Below are 20270 nucleotides of genomic sequence, written 5' to 3'. Positions count from 1 at the left end.
CTGCACTTTGGCCAGTTCACTATTCACATTTGACACAAGGCTGAGTCATGGCACTACCTAAATGCTGCTAAGACAAATTTAGCATGCATTCACATCATGCTTTTTGTAAGTCATTCAAATTTGATCTCAATCTAACACCAAACGCTCCCCGTTTAAATACAATGATTGACTCTTGAATTTCAAATACCTTATTATATGTTGTAGTTTTTTCTCAATAATTTTAGTAGGTGTAGAGATATTTGAATTCAAACTCATTTTTACAGCAATCACTACTTTAGCGCCCTCCCGAGGCCAAGTTCTACCAAACTTGGCAAATGTCTTAAGAAATTCCACACAATTTTTAACTATTTAACCAATTGCGCCTAAAGCATCCCACACACACTGTCTGAATTAAACATTGCTTTCATACTGTGCAGTAAGTTCGTGTTTTGGATTCATTCTGAGAAAAAATGCTGTTATTTTAAGACCAGTTATGAGATGATTCAGCAGCAACACTAGGACGAGTACAAAAGTTCATTTTCAAACAATCGGCAGTCAGAAAACTGATAAGATTTCTGTGAACACTTGTAATAGCAAAGTTGTCAGCTACATTAATTCAGGAGTTCAGCTATTTAAGTAAATAAAGTCCTGTCCCATGACTGTTAATTGACATGTGACGGCCATGCTGTTTGCAAATGTTAATATGTTTAAAAAGTCTAATGAATATTTAAAGGAGGAGTATGCAAAAGAAGGTTTTGCATATTATGCAAATTAGCAAAAATACATAATTTTGATAAGCAAAGTCTAGTGGAATTCAGCAGAAACCAAGGGGTAAAACTAAAGAGGAATTTTGAATCTGTCATTTCGTTCACAAGACGCATGCCAAAACGCAACCCCCCCCCCCACACACTTTAACTGTAGTGCCCCCTTTAGCCTCGTGAGGGTACCTGTACTTGACTGAGCGATTCACAGATTCTGCACCTTTCTGCCTAGTTTGGTGTACTTCAACTTTACGATCTCTGTTCCCCATTTAGTTTTACTGGAGAAAAGCAATAATAATAATAATAATAAGGAAAAAAAACAATACTGACTAGACTTCTAATTGTTCTCTTTGACTTAATCCCAATCTATTCTGCCAAAACTCATATGCCACCCATTCTCCCACATGTAAACTCATCAATCTTCTATTCTCCCATATGTAAACTCATTTATCTTCCATTCTCCCTCATGTAAACTCATCTGTCTGCTATTCTCCCTCATGTAAACTTGTCTGTCTGCTATTCTCCCTCATGTAAACTTGTCTGTCTGCCATTGTCCCATATGTGAACTCATTTGTCTGCCATTCTCCCATATTTAAATTAATCCACTTACTCAGGCACCCCTGGTCTGGTTCATTACCAAAATTACTTATCTGGCTACTGTTTGGTTTGTTTGTTTGTGACATACATTTAAAGCAGTGTTAAGGAGGCATACAAATCTACCACCACCCCTAATAAGTCTAATAAACCCCTAATAAAAGCAAATCTTTGGTCCTCATACAGCTAGACCCTGGGCAATTTTCGTACCAGGAGCACTTAGAGTCAGATGATGCTCAAATTTACATGATTCACAGATCTTAGTCACACTTGGGTGAGACTGGAGCAACACTGAGGATTATTTCTTATTCCATGTTGATGCTTTCAACATCGTTCCTCTTGTGCAACTGGGCAACAAACTGAGGGTGATGCAGGTAGGCACATCCACAGTCTCCTGTATCATGGATTATGGCTAATGAAGCTCCAGAACTGTGTCAAAGATGGAGGGGAGCAGAACTGATGTGTCTCAAGGAACTGTACTGTTCTCTTTCCTCTTCACCGTCTACACATCAGATTTCCAGTAAAATATAAGATCAAGCCAGCTGCTAAAGTTCTGTGATGACTCCATTATTGTGGTTTATATCCAAAAGGAGGATGAGTTTAATTACACAGTACTGGTGGAGAAGTTTGTATTGAGGTGCAGGAAGAACCACCTACAGCTGAACATTAGGGATCTGGTGGTGGATTTTTGACACGGTGGGGAACCGGTGAGGCCAGTGACCATCTAACAAGCAGAGGCTAAGATGGTGTAGTCCTACAGGTACCTGCGAGCCCACCCATGACAAATGAGAAACTGTGCTGATCTGACAATCCTGTGGCACTATACAGAAAAGGCCAGAGTCATCTTTTCTTCCTAAAAAGACTAAAGTCTTTGAACGTGAGCCATAAGATGCTGTAACTTTTTTTATCAGTCAATTGTGGCAAGTATCCTCTTCAGTACAGTGGTCTGCAGGAATAGCAGTGTGACTGTTGAATAATTTGATCAGGGATGCTGCACTGACACTGGACTGACGCTGGACCGATGCTGGACTGATGCTGGACTGACGCTGGACTGATGCTGGACTAACACTGGACTAACTTGTGACAGTGGCCAAAAGCAGGATTGTGGCAAAGCTAGAGAACATTTGGAACAACCCTGCCCACCCCCTCTATGACATTATATTCAGGAGCTCCAGAGTCTGATGGAAGTGAATCTGGAGATCTTTCTGCTGGCTGCTCCTCAGCTCCAGAACAGTTCCCCTAAACACATTACATTCAGCCTCACACACTGAACAATGCACAGCAGACATACCATAAACAGTGCATATACAATGTGTAAATGTGCAAATATGTGTAGTTTGTGAATGTGTATTTATTTATTATTTATTGTCTTATTGTCTGTATTTGATGTCACTGCTGCCCTTAAAACATTTTGAGATATAAAAAAGCTGCTTTTCATAGTCCAGTCCACCAGTTTGTACTTGTGCTGATTGCCTTGTGCTGGGAGTAAAGGGGGCTGATTTTCTAAAGTATGTTGTTTGACATGTGACATCATACATAAACAGATTTAATAGGTTGGATTATGTTTCTTTGTGTCTTTTAGCACCCCCCACCTTTTGGCAAAATTCCCTCGATTGGTTTTCTCTGATGCCCCTCCCCGTTTAGTACCCAGATTGAACATTAAACCATTTTCTTTCTTTACACCCATTCACCCTTTTTTTTCTCTCACGAAAGTATAGTGGGCAATGTTTCTCAAAAGCATGTGTGCGCTATTAATGACCTGGCCTTGTGTTAAGGGTTTGCACAGTTCTTCATCAGAAGTGCATGTAAAGCTCTGCACAAGCCGTTTTATGCGCTAATCTCCATGTAGTTCACAGGGAACTGTGTTTATGTTACAGTTTGGTCTGCAAGTTTGCCTGCAGGGTAGGGCTCTGTCTGACAGGCACGCTCACCGACATCGCAGTAACAACCCTTCACGAAGCTTTGTCTCTGAGATTAGCGTGAGGAGAGCTGGAGACGAGGACAGAGTTGCCGTTTGTTTCAGGCCGAGCGTGTTCCTAAATCAGCCCTGACTGTGAAGGAATGAGTCGTATCGGGTGACCACGTCCGGCAGCCAGCGCATGCTGTTCCGCTGGTGGAGGGCTCAGTGAATGCCTCAATGGACTAGGTCATGTTGTCAAGGCGGATGAAATTAGACGGAGCCCAGGCCCTCTCCTCTGGGTGAGGGGCGCTACCCTCCTCTCCGAGTGTTGCCTTGCCTTCATACCTCACTGCCGCCGGTCTGAATCGGCGGACGTTTGTGAGAAAGGTGAGATGTGTTGTTTTCATGAGCATTATATCCGTACTGGAGAAGATGCCGTCAGTCGGCGGAGGAGTCACTGCTGAAACTTGCCGGGGACGAGATGAAACGGACCGTCGCGTCGTTTCCAACTTGGCTCCTGAAAGGACATCGAAGCGAAGCTGGCAGCGACAGCCAACCCTTGATCTGTTTATATAAGCAGATACATAAAGCGCTTTGTCTTGTGCAGCAGGCGGAGCTCTGTAGCAACACTGCATGCCCCGGTTCCCCTGGATGCCAGCCTTCTCTCCTGTTTGGATAAGTTCCACAGAATGTCTGCTCTGTGCATCCAGGGCCTGCAGAACAGCGAGAGCAAGCACGCCTCACCTCAGAAAGCCCCGAAGAGGCATCTGTTCTCTGCACAGGCTGTGATCTATGACTGACAGGACATTGGTGTATCAAATGCACGGTTATTGAGGGCATGTATGTGTGTGTGGCCCGTTTGCCTTTCCAAAGTGGCGACTGTCTTAACTTTCATCTCTCTTTCTCTGGAGTGCAGTTGATCAAAACCCCACCGCAAAATGTAGTTTTATCACTCCTCTTTATTTTATCATCTTAACATTATGAGCACTATTTGCAAGCTGGAACCAGACATTTTAAATTCTTATAATCAAATCACTTTTTTTCCAGTTTGATGGGGTCAGGGTGGTCAAATTTCCCTGCTTCCCCTGTCTGGACTCCAGGGTTTGAGGCATCTATCCCAGTCACAGCTGATGGTGGAGTTCTTCCTCCACCTGTACCTCAGGCATGCCATGGTCTGCAGATAAGGGGACCAGTTCTCTGCCACACCAGACTCATCCCACACAAGAATATTTGGTGCTTGCTGTGGAGCGCAGGACAGGAGAAGATGTGATACAAGGCCGGTGTGTTTACATGTGTTTACATGGTTAGCCAGTAGATTCAAAAAGGAAAGCTAGGGTTTGTGGCCTGTTTTTATTGCAAGGTGAATTGGTTTTAGCGTCTGGAGTCATTCATACAGGTGAAGAGAGCAGGAAGAATCTGCTTATTAAAGATGATGTTTGGGATGTCCACAGACGTCTTGGGGTGTGTGTGTGTGTGTGTGTGTGTGTGTGTGTGTGTGTGTGTGTGTGTGTGTGTGTGTGTGTGTGTTTGTGGTCAGCCATCACAAAAGGTGGACAAGTCTATCTACAGGTCCCCTGGGTGGGCTCTGGGTGATGAGAGCATGTAAAACCCTTTCACCACTGTAACATTCCTGCAGCTGTTGGGTCCTTGCACACAATTTTCTCTGCTACAACATTTCCAGACACATACCAACAGACCATACAAACTACCGCACAGCACACACTCAGTACTGGTCATGACGGTCACAGCACAACACAAACTCGAGTCCCAACCGTTACACCTGCAGCACAAATGTTGGGAGGGATTACTGTTGTAACCCTTTAACTGCCAGCACGCTGGTCACCTACAGTGGCAGTGAGTATATCCACCAACATGCTCCCCTAAACTCTGGTATCAGACTCATGAACACCTCACTAGATGTTTGAAAGTCATTTATATAAACATGTCCCTTCCCTGCAGCTCAGCATTGCCGGGAACCTTTGCTCCAGAAGGCCCAAGCCCACCAGTCCTGTCAGATTGGTAGGCTCCATCAGTGTAAACAGTGTAAACCAGATAAGTAGAGAAAGTGTTGGCATCAGTCAGAACAAAGTTCTTACTAAATCCATGGTGGATTATTGGAATACAATGATAAAAAAAAAAAGATGGAAGATAATGGACTTGCTTATTTTAAAATGTTGCCAAATATTGAAAAAATAGACATTGTATAGATCTAGATTGAGAAACAGGTATATCTTAAAAAAGTGGATCCTGATCTTGGTTCTTCAGTTCCACTATTTTACAAGGAGAGGGTTAGGGGATGGGGGAGGAGATAAGAGAAAAATGGAGTGTGTGAACGGCTTCAGAACTATAATCCTGCTAACAATCACCATATTTTATAAATATGCCACTAATTACTGACTTTTTTCTTTAGCTGTAACAGGATACAGTTAATTTTTTTGTCTCCTGATTACATAACATCATTACATGTATTCCATTACTAATCGATGCTAAGCACAACACACATGCTGTACTCCTACAATACAACACACTTAGTACTGTTTACTACAACATGACAACATGACATGCACTTACTACTGAAGTACCATTCCAACAAATTAATGAACAGCATTAACCCAGTTTTTTATAAGAATTTGTATTAACACCCATTGCTCTGTAGCGACCTGTAGTTCTCTCTATAGTGGAATATGTTGTGATTAGCACATATCACAGCCAGTTGCCAGATATGGTGTAATGGAAGTCCTAAAGGCCAAAGAGCCTGAATTGTTTTGTTTTGTTGTTGTCACTTGTTGTTCTTATGTTGTTTTGTTGTTATTATTATTGTCATTGCTGTTGTTGTTATTGTTTAAATACTCAAGATGATTTCCCTAATCCTTCACAGATGTTATTTTTTATGCACCTTATGTTGAAAATATCTTCATAATCTTTTGCTTTGGGGAAGAACAACTTTTAAAATCATGTCAAAACATGAGCGATATAGTGAGAGTGCGAGAGAGACAGAATCAGTATGTAATCATTTCTTCGGTACTGTGTTCAAGGCCTGGGTGTGGCCACAAACCCTCCCAACCCAAACAAGTTCCTTTCGGCTAGTCTTGATGAGAGGGATGTAACTGAACCATTATGGCTACCTCCTCAGACCTGTCCTTGTCATATATTATTAAGACATCATTGGAGTTTTCCATAGTGTCATTGCAAAAGAATTTTTCAGAAGAAGAAATTGCACACTGGAAGCAGTGCACTCTGTTGGCGTGTTTTAAACTCTGCTCAAATGATCTCTAGCTATTGGTTGTGTAAAATCATTCCCATATATCTTTGCTTATGATTGTTAATATGATTGTTGGGCTATTGGCTGGGTGATGCTCAGAGATACTCAGGCACCCCTGATCTGGTTCATTACCAAAATTACTTATCTGGCTACTGTTTGGTTTTCTTGTTTGTGACATAAATTTAGTGATGCATGCTTATCAGAATACTAATTGATATAGGAAGACAATTAAAAAAATTAAGACATTAAATGATTATTTTATGAATTAAGTTAAAGACAATTTAAAACAACATTTCCACCCATTGAGAAAGTAAAAGTTCAACTGCAATAAAAACCAATGTGCAAAGTTCAAAAGAGCATGGTAAAAGTACAAAAAATGCAGAGCAGTTCATTAAAGGCCTTCTGAAAGAAAAGTCCTAACTGTGTTCTTGAAGGTGTTGAAGTCATCAGGGGTTCATCTGAACTCTAGTCAGGTCGTGGGCACCATCGGCATGTTTTCGCCAGCTGATCTGAGAGCCCTTGTGGGTGTGTGCCCCCATGATGTGACCATACCGCTGAGATATAAGTCAAAGTCAAAGTCAAATTTATTTATGTAGCACTTTTTGCAATAGCTGTTGGCACAAAGCAGCTTTTTGTCCAAGTCCAAGCCCCCACTGAGCAAACCAAGGGTGACAGAAAAACTCCCTAGAGCACGGGGAAGAAACCCTGAGAGGAATCAAGACTTAAAGGGGGCCCATCCTCCTCTGTCCAACAACAGACACTACAATAACAAAAATACAAATAATAAGGTGCAGAATAAGTAGTGAGAGAGAGAAAATTAATAATAATAATAATAATAATAATAATAATAATAGCAGTAATAATATTAATAATAATAGTAAAAATAATAAAAACTATAATAATAATAATAATAATAATAATAATAATTATAGTAATAGTAGTAGTAATAATAATAATAATAAAAAATACTAAAATCAATCATATTATTATTATTATTATTATTATTATTATTATTATTAATAATAATAATAATAATAATAATAATAATAATAATAATAGTAATAATAAAAAAGAAAAAAGCAGTCAATGTCTATTACCATTTTCTAGAAGTCCTAGTCTGGTCTTGGCGGTGTGCGCATGTTCAAAACCCGTCCCGCATGAGAACGTCCATCAAGGGCAATGAAGAAGTAGTTGGCTGGGTGTAGGTGTGGTGGGCCACAGCAGGGGGGCATCAGGGGTAGTGGGAGGTGGGGCCATGGCAGCTGAGATGGGTTGAGGCTTAGTCACAATATGACACCAGTGTAGGTATACCTCAGCAGAAAGAGAGAATAGATTATTAGGCAATTCCACATATGTTGGTGTGTAATTTGGAGAACTATAATGTGCAAAGATCTGACTCCGGCAGATCCAGCTAAAAACAAAGAGCCAGAAGAAAATATATGCATGAGGGCACCCTGGAACATCAGCACTCCACCACTCTCAGTCAACACACTCGAGTGACAAAACAGAGGTGAAGTGACAGCATCATAACATCCCAGTTTACCAGAACTCTCAATGCTCAAGGACCACCAGATTTAATCTTTGCCTAAGATAGGAAGTAGTTAATAAAATGTCTGACTGTACAGATTTACAGGAAGGTTATTCCATAGTGTGGGATCTTTATAGGAAAAGGATCTGTCCCCTGCGGTAGATTTTCTTATTCTTGGTGCTAGTAAAGAGCCTTCACCTTTTGATCTAAGCAGACATGGTGGGTCGTAATGTGCTAGGAGTTCCCTAAGGTACTGTGGGGCAAGACCATTCAGTGCTTTGTAGGTCATTAGAAGTATTTTAGAATCAATACAACATTTTAGTGGGAGCCTAGGTAACATAGTTACGATAGGAGCAATGTGAACAAACTTTCTAGTTCAAAAAAGAACTCTGGCTGCTTCATTTTGAACTAGCTGGAGCTTGTTAAGGCACTTAGTGGTACAGCCAGATAGTAAGGCATTACAGTAGTCCAGTTTGAAGTGATAAATGCATGGACTAGCTTTTCTGCATCATGTGAAGAGACTAGGTTCCTAATCTTAGCAACGTTGTTGAGTTTGGGAAAGGCAGTCCTAGAAATATTATTTAGCTTCAAAAGAGAGACTGGGATCCTTAATCACTCCAAGATATTTAACTGTTGAAGAAGATGTGATTGGGAGACCACTGAGGTTCATTGTGTAATTAGAGAGTGAGGACCTAGCTGTCTATGGGCACTTCTGTTTTGTCAGGATTCAGTGAGAGAAAGTTTCTCAACATCCAGTGTCTGATGTCCTTCATGCAGTCCTCAGTAATACTAAGATGACATGTGTCCTCTGGGTTGGTTGAGACATCATTGAGTATCATCAGTGCAGCAGTGGAAACTAACACAGTGTTTGCATATAATGTCCCCTAGATGTAGCAAATATAAAGAAAAAAGCAAAGACCCTAGAACAGATCCTCATGGGACACCATAAGTAACCTTGTATGCTGAAAAATCTCCATTTGTGAAAAGTCTCCATTTGTGCTAACAAACTGGTAGCAATCGGCTAAATAAGATTTAAGCCAAGAAAGGGCAATTCCCCTAATCCCAACAACAATTTCAAGTCTACCTAGTAAAATTTGATCTATGGTTTCAAATGCTGCACTCAGATCCAGCAATATAAGCAAAGAGACATAACCCTGGTCAGAAGCCAACAACAGGTCATTAACTACTTTAATCAATGCTGTCTCTGTACTATGATGAGGCCTAAACCCAGACTGAAAGATATAGAGGTACAAGACCATGTAATCACTTGAAAGTAAGCAGTAGTATGTTAGTCAGTTTTGGATGACTCCGGTAGCCAGTGTGACTCTTTAAGGATGTGTGTAATATGATCTCTTATCTTTGCATGTACATATTTCTGTCTTTCTCCCTCTTTCCATGTCTGTCTGTTTCATCTGTCTCATCTGTTCTCTCTCTTTCTGTATTTTCCCTCTCTCTCTTTATCTCCCTCTTTCTCTATCTCTCTCTCTCCCTCTCTCTCACACACCCTCTGTAGCGGTTAAGGAGTCACAGTTGGAGAAGGTGGTGCGGGTGACTAGTGATGGGATGCTCCACAGCCCTGGGTTCCCACACACGTACCCCCGCAGCACAGACCTTGTGTGGAGGCTGGTGGCAGCCGAAGAAAATTCCAGGATCCAACTAACCTTTGACCCACGCTTTGGTCTGGAGGACCCAGAGGATGGCGTCTGCAAGTAAGCAAGTTGTTTCCCAGCATAAACAGAGTGCCCAGCATGGCATTCCTTAACACTCTATGACATCCCTGAGTACTTACATGTCACACCTCAACACACACACACATACACACCCCCTTCCATTCCACAATAGACCTACCCTGTTAGGTAAATAGAAAAACATCTCTGAAAATTAACACACCTTAAACTAATATAGCATAGTTAATTGTTTTCATGACAAAATGATAATTTAGATATTAAATCAGGGAAAACCCAGTCGGGGAAAAAGACAAGGCATAGCTCTGTCAGCAAAATCGTTATTTGCATATTTCACACATGTATTTTCTCACACAGGCAAACTGCAGTTTGTGTAAAAGCTGCAGCCTGAGCTGAATATGTTGGAGAAATGAACAGCTTCAGCCTTTCTTGTTCATTTGTGGTTCCAGTATTAAGGGCTGAGCAGACCCATGTGAATATGACAGAAATCTCCTGGTCTGGGGAAGTGTCCACTAATCCCGCTGGTCTCAGGCAGTGTCCACTAATCCCCTGGTTTGAGGGAGTATCCACTAATCCCCTGGTCTGAGGGAGTATCCACTAATCACCTGGTCTGCGGGAGGGTCCACTAATCCCCTGGTCTGAGGGAGTATCCACTAATCCCCTGGTTTGAGGCATTATCCTCTACTTCCCTGGTCTGAGGCAGTATTCACTAATCCCCTGGTCTGTGGGAGTATCCACTAATCCCATGGTTTGAGGCAGTATCCACTAATCCCCTGGTCTGAGTCTATCCACTATGGGTCTATGATCCATCAGATGGGTATTAGTCAAGTTGTCACTAATTCAATGCCACTAGAGATTAAACCAGTTATTGTATATGATTGGCAAAAACCACTCATTGATTCCATTAACTTTTAGCCTTCCATTTTTAGGTGCAAAACTCTTTGATGATGCAATCAGTGACCAGACAATACATAAATAGTACAAACATTTGCCCCCAAACAACACCACACACAGACTGGTATAGGGCCTTCACTGGCTGATACATTAATGAAACAGAACGGCAGACTCATAAGAGTACCAGAATAACCTACACCACCCTCACAGCTCCACTACAGCACTACCCAAAGACTCTCTACACCACCCTCACAGCTCCATTACAGCACTACCCAAAGACTCTCTACACCACCCTCACAGCTGCATTACAGCACTACCCAAAGACTCTCTACACCACCCTCACAGCTCCACTACAGCACTACCCAAAGACTCTCTACACCACCCTCACAGCTCCACTACAGCACTACTCAAAGACTCTCTACACCACCCTCACAGCTCCATTACAGCACTACCCAAAGACTCTCTACACCACCCTCACAGCTCCACTACAGCACTACCCAAAGACTCTCTACACCACCCTCACAGCTCCACTACAGCACTACCCAAACTCTCTCTACACCACCCTCACAGCTCCACTACACCTCCAACAGACTCCCATACAGCACCACCTCAACACCCTCTGAACCTATACAGGTTCAGGGGTGGAGAATCCCTGCCCAGCAGATTGGATTTGCTGTCTGTCCATGAACCTGAGATGGTGTCCCTCAGTTCAGTGATGGTAAACTGCACTCTTTAGGTCTCTACTTTCAGTAGAAGCCATTTCTGTGTATTTAGGAATAATAAATAATAAATCATAATAAATAAATGAAATTCCTAAGTAAATATAAGTAAAATGTCTTTGTTTATTTACATGTATTTTCCCAGTGGCTGGCCAATGGCAAAGTGTCCTGTACATATTGAACTGAGTATTCCATCTCAATCCTGGGCTTATTTGTCATCAAATAAAGTACTTAACTGCCACACACACACACACACACACGCGCACACACGCACGCATGTTCACATGTAAATACATGTTCACGCACACACACCAGTCTGCCTATCCACATTAAAGACCTTTTCAGTTACAGACTAGCTCAGTCTCCGGGGATTCTGCAGTTCACTTGGAACAGCCATGCTTTTCCAGCTGGCCAGTGCAGTCTGTGGCAGTCGTGAGTCATGCTGTGGTTCTACCCCTGAGGAACAAACCCCTGCACCCCCATTCAAAATCACACCAACACTGTCTGGCACTGGCCCAAGGCCCTCTCCCACTTATTGATCTGCAATAGTAGAATCATTCCAAATGATGTTCACTCATTTTCTGCCTAGACCTGGAGTAAGTAAAGCCTGCTGGGAAAATCTAGTCAGACAGTTCAGGCTGATGCTCATTGACCCAGATGTGACATTTGATTGAAATCTGCATGTTAAGGGATCACAAATCAGAGTGAAGCCTTTCCCACACAGTCAGATCCTCCAGAGTGCCAGTAATGGATCGGATAAAGTGACCACATGTATATCACTCCAAAAGACATGGAGGCCTGGAATCCAGCCAGCTGTGTCCACAGTGCCTCCTTCTGGCCCCGTGTGGAAATGGTAGAATCATTCACCGAGGAGCTCACTTTGGTATAACAGAGCCATTTCATTCTATTACAAAGGAAACATGGAAATCCAAAGGCAACCAGACTTGCCCACCTACGTGTGCCCCAGTGGTGTTTGGCTATGAGTCCAGAACCAACCCAAGCCCCCTTCCCTAAGACACATCCTGCAGATCTGAGAGGACTGGATACCTATCACTTCATAAGGGATATACCCCCCACATGTACCTATCACTTCATAAGGGATATACCCCCCCACATGTACCTATCACTTCATAAGGGATATACCCCCCACATGTACCTATCACTTCATAAGGGATATACCCCCCACATGTACCTATCACTTCATAAGGGATATACCCCCCACATGTACCTATCACTTCATAAGGGATATACCTCCCACATGTACCTATCACTTCATAAGGGATATACCCCCCACATGTACCTATCACTTCATAAGGGATATACCCCCAACATGTACCTATCACTTCATAAGGGATATACCTCCCACATGTACCTATCACTTCATAAGGGATATACCTCCCACATGTACCTATCACTTCATAAGGGATATACCCCCCACATGTACCTATCACTTCATAAGGGATATACCTCCCACATGTACCTATCACTTCATAAGGGATATACCTCCCACATGTACCTATCACTTCATAAGGGATATACTCCTCACATGTACCTATCACTTCATAAGGGATATACCCCCCACATGTACCTATCACTTCATAAGGGATATACCCCCCACATGTACCTATCACTTCATAAGGGATATACCTCCCACATGTACCTATCACTTCATAAGGGATATACCCCCCACATGTACCTATCACTTCATAAGGGATATACCCCCAACATGTACCTATCACTTCATAAGGGATATACCTCCCACATGTACCTATCACTTCATAAGGGATATACCTCCCACATGTACCTATCACTTCATAAGGGATATACCCCCCACATGTACCTATCACTTCATAAGGGATATACCCCCCACATGTACCTATCACTTCATAAGGGATATACCCCCCACATGTACCTATCACTTCATAAGGGATATACCCCCCACATGTACCTATCACTTCATAAGGGATATACCCCCCCACATGTACCTATCACTTCATAAGGGATATACCCCCCACATGTACCTATCACTTCATAAGGGATATACCTCCCACATGTACCTATCACTTCATAAGGGATATACCCCCCACATGTACCTATCACTTCATAAGGGATATACCCCCCACATGTACCTATCACTTCATAAGGGATATACCTCCCACATGTACCTATCACTTCATAAGGGATATACCCCCCACATGTACCTATCACTTCATAAGGGATATACCCCCCACATGTACCTATCACTTCATAAGGGATATACCCCCCACATGTACCTATCACTTCATAAGGGATATACCTCCCACATGTACCTATCACTTCATAAGGGATATACCCCCCACATGTACCTATCACTTCATAAGGGATATACCTCCCACATGTACCTATCACTTCATAAGGGTTATACATCTCACATATAGATTTATCACTTTGTAAAAGGTGTTCGTCACACATGCACGCTTATCACTCACGTCTACATGTAGACATGAACTGCTCTTACCTATACACTCTCTCACCCTCTCTCTCTTTTCTCTTTGTACATGTTTTTACTCTTAAGGACGATGTAGAATCTGAGGTGGACAAAAGTGTAGGTTCTTCACTGGGGCTTACTGTTCAGGAGACACACACACACACACAGGCACACATACACACACACACACACACACACATACACAGGCACACACACACACACACACACACACATACACAGGCACACATACACACACACACACATACACAGGCACACACACACACACACACACACACACACACACACACACAAGCACACATACACACACACACACACACACACACACACATACACAGGCACACATACACACACACACACACACACACACAGGCACAGGCACACATACACACACACACAGGCACACACACACACACACATGCACACAGGCACAGGCACACACACACACACACATACACACAGGCACACATACACACACACACACACACACAGGCACACAGGCACACACACACACACACAGGCACACAGGCACACACACACACACACACACAGCCACAAATACACACACACACACACACACACAGGCACAAATACACACACACACAGGCACACACACACACAGGCACACATACACACACACACACACACACACACAGCCACACATACACACACACACACAGGCACACATACACACACACACAGGCACACACACAGGCACACATACACACACACACAATTCAGATGTGATGAAGCTCATCTATCTTCCTCTAAACAGTTTCATTAAACAAAAGAGAATTTCTGAATGGTGGTGATTTGCAGGATAGAGCAGGTAGAAAAAGAACTGCAGTGGCATGTTGAACAGTAGTAGAGAGATTTAGCAGGCGAGGAGAGAAGTCAGTTAGAGCTGCACAGAACCTTAAAACACAGTCTTACAACACAGAACCTTACAGCACAGAACCTTACAACACAGAACCTTACAACACAGAACCTTACAGCACAGAACCTTACAGCACAGAACCTTACAACACAGAACCTTACAACACAGAATCTTACAGCACAGAACCTTATAACCTTATCAGCCATTCTTCTTGTGCAAAAAAACCATTGAAAGCCACTGAAAAACTGGATTTCTGAGTGAGCTTATTTTATTTTTCTTATGAGACTTTTTACAAGCTGTGAAAAAAACAAGTACCAATAATTGCAAAATTAGATGATTCTGACTACAAATTTTTTTGTTGTTGGTTTCAGCAAAAGATTGCTTTTGTGTGTCATTGCAATCTTTGCTTGACTGTCATAAAAGACTCATAAAACATGTCATAGAACACCTGGACACTATCATAGCGACAACCAAGGGATCAATTTGTCCTGGAGCAGAAACATGTCCATTAGATAGATGTTACAGAATTAGAGAAGTCTCTGTGCTTTGTGAAGTATTGCTGCACATAGCCCTGAATGTTCTACAGTACCTCCATGACACGAAACAGCTGCTTTCCTGATTGCTTAGATAGTTTAGTAAGCATTGCTTGTGCTTGCTTTCACTCCTACTTGGCTAAACAAATAACTAGGGGGATTAGATATTAGAGTTACATTTACCACATTTAGATCTAATCTATAGCCATTTACAGTTCATTTTATTTACTTAGTAAGCCTCAATCAAAGGCTTAAATTACCCTTAGCTTACAGAAAAACAGCTATAATAGGCTTTATCTTGCTTAATTTACGTTTATATTTGGCATTTGCTGCAGTTATTATTGGTCTCTCTTCTTGAGTGAATGACTTAAACGTAAAGTTCAAGCTGACCTGAAGCTCAGACTTCACCATTGCAGCTGACAGTCTGTTTGTCAGGAATACGGAATACGGTTTGTCAGGTGACAGAATACTCATTCGGTGTAGGCATTGCTGATTTGTATGGAATAAATTAAAAGCAACCACTTTTAACAAAAAAGTATTTTGGGAAGGTGTCAAAAATTTCAGGATGACTATATCACCATGCAGCTTCTCTTCGTCAGATCCAAGTCTAGTTTTTCCACTAAATGCACCAACTCGGACCACTGGAGTGTCCTTCATCAAGGCTGGTGCATGCCAATGTGTGCAATAACCTGGTCCTTGAAATCAGGTTATCATCAAGATACAGCACTGCTTTCTCAAAAAGTCTGTCTATCAGGCTTCTAAATTTCAGCTGTTGCTGGGTAAAAGGTTTCTCATTATTGTTTTGCCTTTCTACCATATTATTTTTGACTATAAAAGTTGCGATCAGTACAATCAGTTCACCACCGAGTAAATGTCAATAACAGTAGCACTGTCACCCTCTAGCTTGCTAATAGACTAATCTAATCTAAACCTGCTTTACATTGTGCATGAATGCCAGGATGTATTCAACAACAATAGGGTCCACATTGTCTGTATCAGTAACACTACACACAAATGCCCAGACAAAACTCAGGCAGTTGTCCTTTCCCAGTGATACAAAATGAGGCTTTAAGACTGGCCAGCACCCTAAAATTCTCTGGATTGCTTGCAGCAATGACAGGCAGCATGCGGGAACACGCCTCAGAATCTCCCTGAATTTCGTAGAAGTGAAATCACAGAACTCCTTAAGTATTTTCATTATATACCTTAAGGCCTCCACGTCAGATTCTGCGGAACTGTTTTCAGAGTGTTCGCTGTGAAACACTCTTCAGAATGTGTGGGTTTATTTCTGTGAGTTTCTGAAAAACCGAGTGGTTCCAAATACGATTAACTCTGGTCACTAATCAGGTTGACTGAAATCCACGGTTTTTAGTGATGGACACTATCAATACATCAAAAATGGCTTCAATAGACTTGTCAGGCTCATTGTATAAATCTAGTTACTTCACACCTTGGGACGCACAGAAATACTAGACCATGTATGCGAACAATTTTGTTTGGCTAGAACTGGATGCATCAGAACATACTGCAATGCATGGCACTTTCTGTAGCTCTGCTGCTAATCTCTTGACACATACTCAACTCTTAGTTCTGCCAGAGGACATCTTAGTTGCAATGCTAGTCGCTGAATATTTCTGCACTGACCTTGATCCCACAGTTGGTGGACAGGTATCTGTGGCCCTGTTACATACGTTGAATAAGTAGCTTTTAATTTGCCAACAGCAGTTGTGTCGTGCTCTGAGTCTCCTCATTATGAATGATGAATTTGCCCTGGTTTGTCAAGTTATTCAAACACATTTCTGGTGGGGTGTGTTTTGTTTGTTTGTTTGGGCATGGTCTTCCAAAATGGTTTCACTATCATGTTTAATCCTAACTTGAATTGCAAATATGGCACAATAGCAGAAAGTGGATCTCTCAGGGTTGGTTTTAGCCGCGTGGTGTCATTTTCATGTCATCCAGACATTTATTGAAACAAGCTGAACATTTCATTTTCTTTTGGACTGGCCTGTCAATCCCAGTGGACACAATCTCATCTTTGTCCACAATCTCACCACCCAACTCAATGGTTATATTGTTCTTCTAGAAAAACATTAACAATAAGTAGTAGGCTATAGTAGATCACATAATTATTGGTTCATTGCCAATCTAGTGCCACCAGTAGTAGCTGCCAGGGTTGATGGGAAAGTCACATCACATCCCACCAGGGCCAATGATATTGTACACAATCAGGAAAGCAATGCATATGTCAAGAGGATGGACAGACGAAACAAAATCTAAATAGTCAGTTAAACAGAAAAAAATAGATCTGGCCTATTGAAAACTCGGACATTAAGTGTGCCTGGACATAGAATAAATTTTCCCAGACTGACTGTTTAAAAGGACAATCCCAGGAAAACCAGAGCAGGGTGCAGCCATAGTAAAACCTCACTTTAAATTCCATAAAGGCGTGTAACAGCATTTTCAGCTGTCTGATAATACTGTTCCTTTCATTTTGTTCCATCACAAAGCCATTCTCATTATTTTAACTACCCTCTTCCAAAAAGTAGCACATGCTTTCTATTGCGCCAGTCATTCATATTAAACTTACAAAGCTACGTGATGCAACACTGGCAGTTAAGTTCGTGTTCAAACCAAACACTTGAAACTCCTGCTGAAAGTGGTAGTGTTGTGTTGTCACAGAACAAAAAGGGACAATTTCAGTGGCACGTTCGCTGAATTGGCTGCTCGGGGTTTGCCATGTGATGTGAGCGAGAGCACACATCCAGACTGTGGAGTAATTAAATCACTTTGCATTATTGATGTTCCATCTGTCTGTTCTGCCATTCAGGAGCAATTGACTGCAGAGCCCAGTGCAGAAAAAGAGGAAAAGATGAAAATGGCCACAAATCTCTCCTTTTTCCTTCGATACCAGGGCCTTGTATATGATATTCACACCCCCTGCTAAAAGACTACATTATTACTGTGCCTTGTTTCAGTCTAAATAAAATCATCTTTGATAGAGTGAAATGACCATCAGGCTACTGAAGATGTTCACCTGAGCTCATAGTTACTGTCCTGTCTCTTATAGAGCATTTAGCAAGCACTGTTCTCTAGAGAAACTTACATACTTTGATTATAGTGTGATAGCATTTGGGCTCCCTGGTAACTGAACCCAAGATCTTTGTGTTGCTAGTGCTTCATGCTACTTGTTCTACCAGATGAGCTGTAGAACCTCCTCGTGCCTTCTGCTTCCGTTGTGACTCTCTGTCCTGTATTCTGACTGGCTCATGTCCTCCTGTCCTGAGTTCACGTCCTGCATTCTGACTGGCTCATGTCCTCCTGTCCTGAGTTCACGTCCTGCATTCTGACAGGCTCGTGTCTTTCTGTCTTGCGTTCTTGTCCGGCATGGTTCTGAACCAGATGAATCTGCTGGCCTCTTCCCTACTCACTGTGGAAAGCAAATGGACACTGAGGAAATTAGCCATCGTGTGTGTGTGTGTGTGTGTGTGTGTGTGTGTGTGTGTGTGTGTGTGTGTGTGTGTGTGTGTGTGTGTGTGTGTGTGTTTAAAATATCTGTTTTTAGTGCAGTGCATGTTGCGTTTGTTGAATGTGGTTTGAAGTGCTCATGTCAGACTGAACCATGAGTAAACACTCTCCCCAGAAAGGCAAGCATATTCTCTGACACACACACACAAACACACACACACACACACACACACACACACACACACATATACATACATACACATACACACAAACTTACACACACATTAGCATGCCTGTCCCATCTTGTCAAATGATTAGTAGCAGGCCTTGGCACAGGCTGCTAACACCAAGCGCTGCAGATGCATCGCGTCCTGGCAGGAATGACAGTGGCTTTGTGTGCGCGTGTGCGTGTGTGTTTACATCCTCTTTTAAAGATGGTTTGGCTGAGGTATTCAGTCTAAGCTACATCAAAGCTCTGTGGCATGAAACCACATAAAAGTCATGGGAGAGATACGATCACTGAGCACGCGCGCTTGTGTATTATTGGAAGGTATGACACAGCCTTAATTAAAACCCTTCAGACTTTTTGGAAGTCAGTTATCTTCATTTAAATATTATTCAGTAATTGCCGTGAGTCCTTCAGGCGTGTCGAGGGTAGCCATCCTCCCCGGAGTTATATACGGTTTAGCTGAGGATGAGGGTCACCCTGTGTGCCAGTGTTACGCAGTGCCACATCCGCTGGCCTCCCCGCTCACCGAACGGCGCGACGGCCAGGGCTAACCCACTCTGGGAGCTTTGTGGGGCTTCGCCCAGCCAGACTGCACACTTATTGAAGCTCTCCGGTCTTAAGTGGCCTGAGGATGCCGTTATGAGCTCGGGCTGTAATTGGCCCTAATGAGGAGCGGCTATCGCAATACCATGAGCCAGCCGGTGTGCTTCACTGCTTCTGTCTGAGGGAGGCCATTAGAGAAATTAGGACTGAGCAGAAATGGTGGTGATTTATTTTAATATTGCCTTATACTAATCTCTCTTCCTCCTTTCCTCTTCCTCTCTCTCCATTTTTCCTTTCCTCTTCCTCTGTGCCCATTGTTTTTGCCATCCACTGCCAATAACTGTGTTTGTGTATGTGAATGCGTGTGTGTGTGTGTATGTGTGTGTGTATAATAATGTTTTGGTTAATAATCTCACTTCTCTGCCTCTCAGCAGTCACTTGGGACATTACCCCTGCAGTTAGAAGCAGTTTTATGATTATTAACCCAAGGAGATAAGGAGCGAGAATGTAAGAAACAGGGAAGGCAAGAGAGGACAGAGATGCTATTTTACACACACACACACACAACCCCCCCCCCCCCCCCCCACACACACACACACACACAGAATTCTTAGTATGTTCCAGGTGGCTCTCATTTTGCTTCTGTGAGATACTGAAGTGTTCCTTCAGTAATCAAAACCAAATTTCCCACAACACAGATTAACAGGGTCCGTGTTAAATAGACTCTCATATAATCACAAATATGCACTGTGATGCAGACATTATATTAGTAATTAGCACACTTTTCTTAGCTTTTCATTGAGTGAAGAAAACACC

General features: G+C 42.4%; 1 protein-coding gene across 3 annotated transcripts in view; it reads left to right on the top strand.

Annotated features, from left to right (window-relative positions):
- Positions 1–20270, top strand: part of pdgfc (platelet derived growth factor c) — a 48297-nt gene that overhangs the window by 18123 nt on the left and 9904 nt on the right. For all 3 annotated transcript variants that reach the window (XR_004776741.1, XR_004776742.1, XM_027018177.2), the window contains exon 2: positions 9538–9733. Coding sequence is in view for 1 of the 3 variants with exons in the window: in XM_027018177.2 (XP_026873978.1) it covers positions 9538–9733 (196 nt within the window). In the remaining 2 variants the exon portion in view is untranslated. The remainder of the gene's footprint in view (positions 1–9537; positions 9734–20270) is intronic.

The sequence above is a fragment of the Electrophorus electricus genome, chromosome 12, assembly GCF_013358815.1.
Source record: "Electrophorus electricus isolate fEleEle1 chromosome 12, fEleEle1.pri, whole genome shotgun sequence".
Taxonomy (NCBI): Eukaryota; Metazoa; Chordata; class Actinopteri; order Gymnotiformes; family Gymnotidae; genus Electrophorus; species Electrophorus electricus.
The sequence above is the reverse complement of the archived record's forward strand: the minus strand, read 5'-3'. Positions and strand labels throughout refer to the sequence as shown.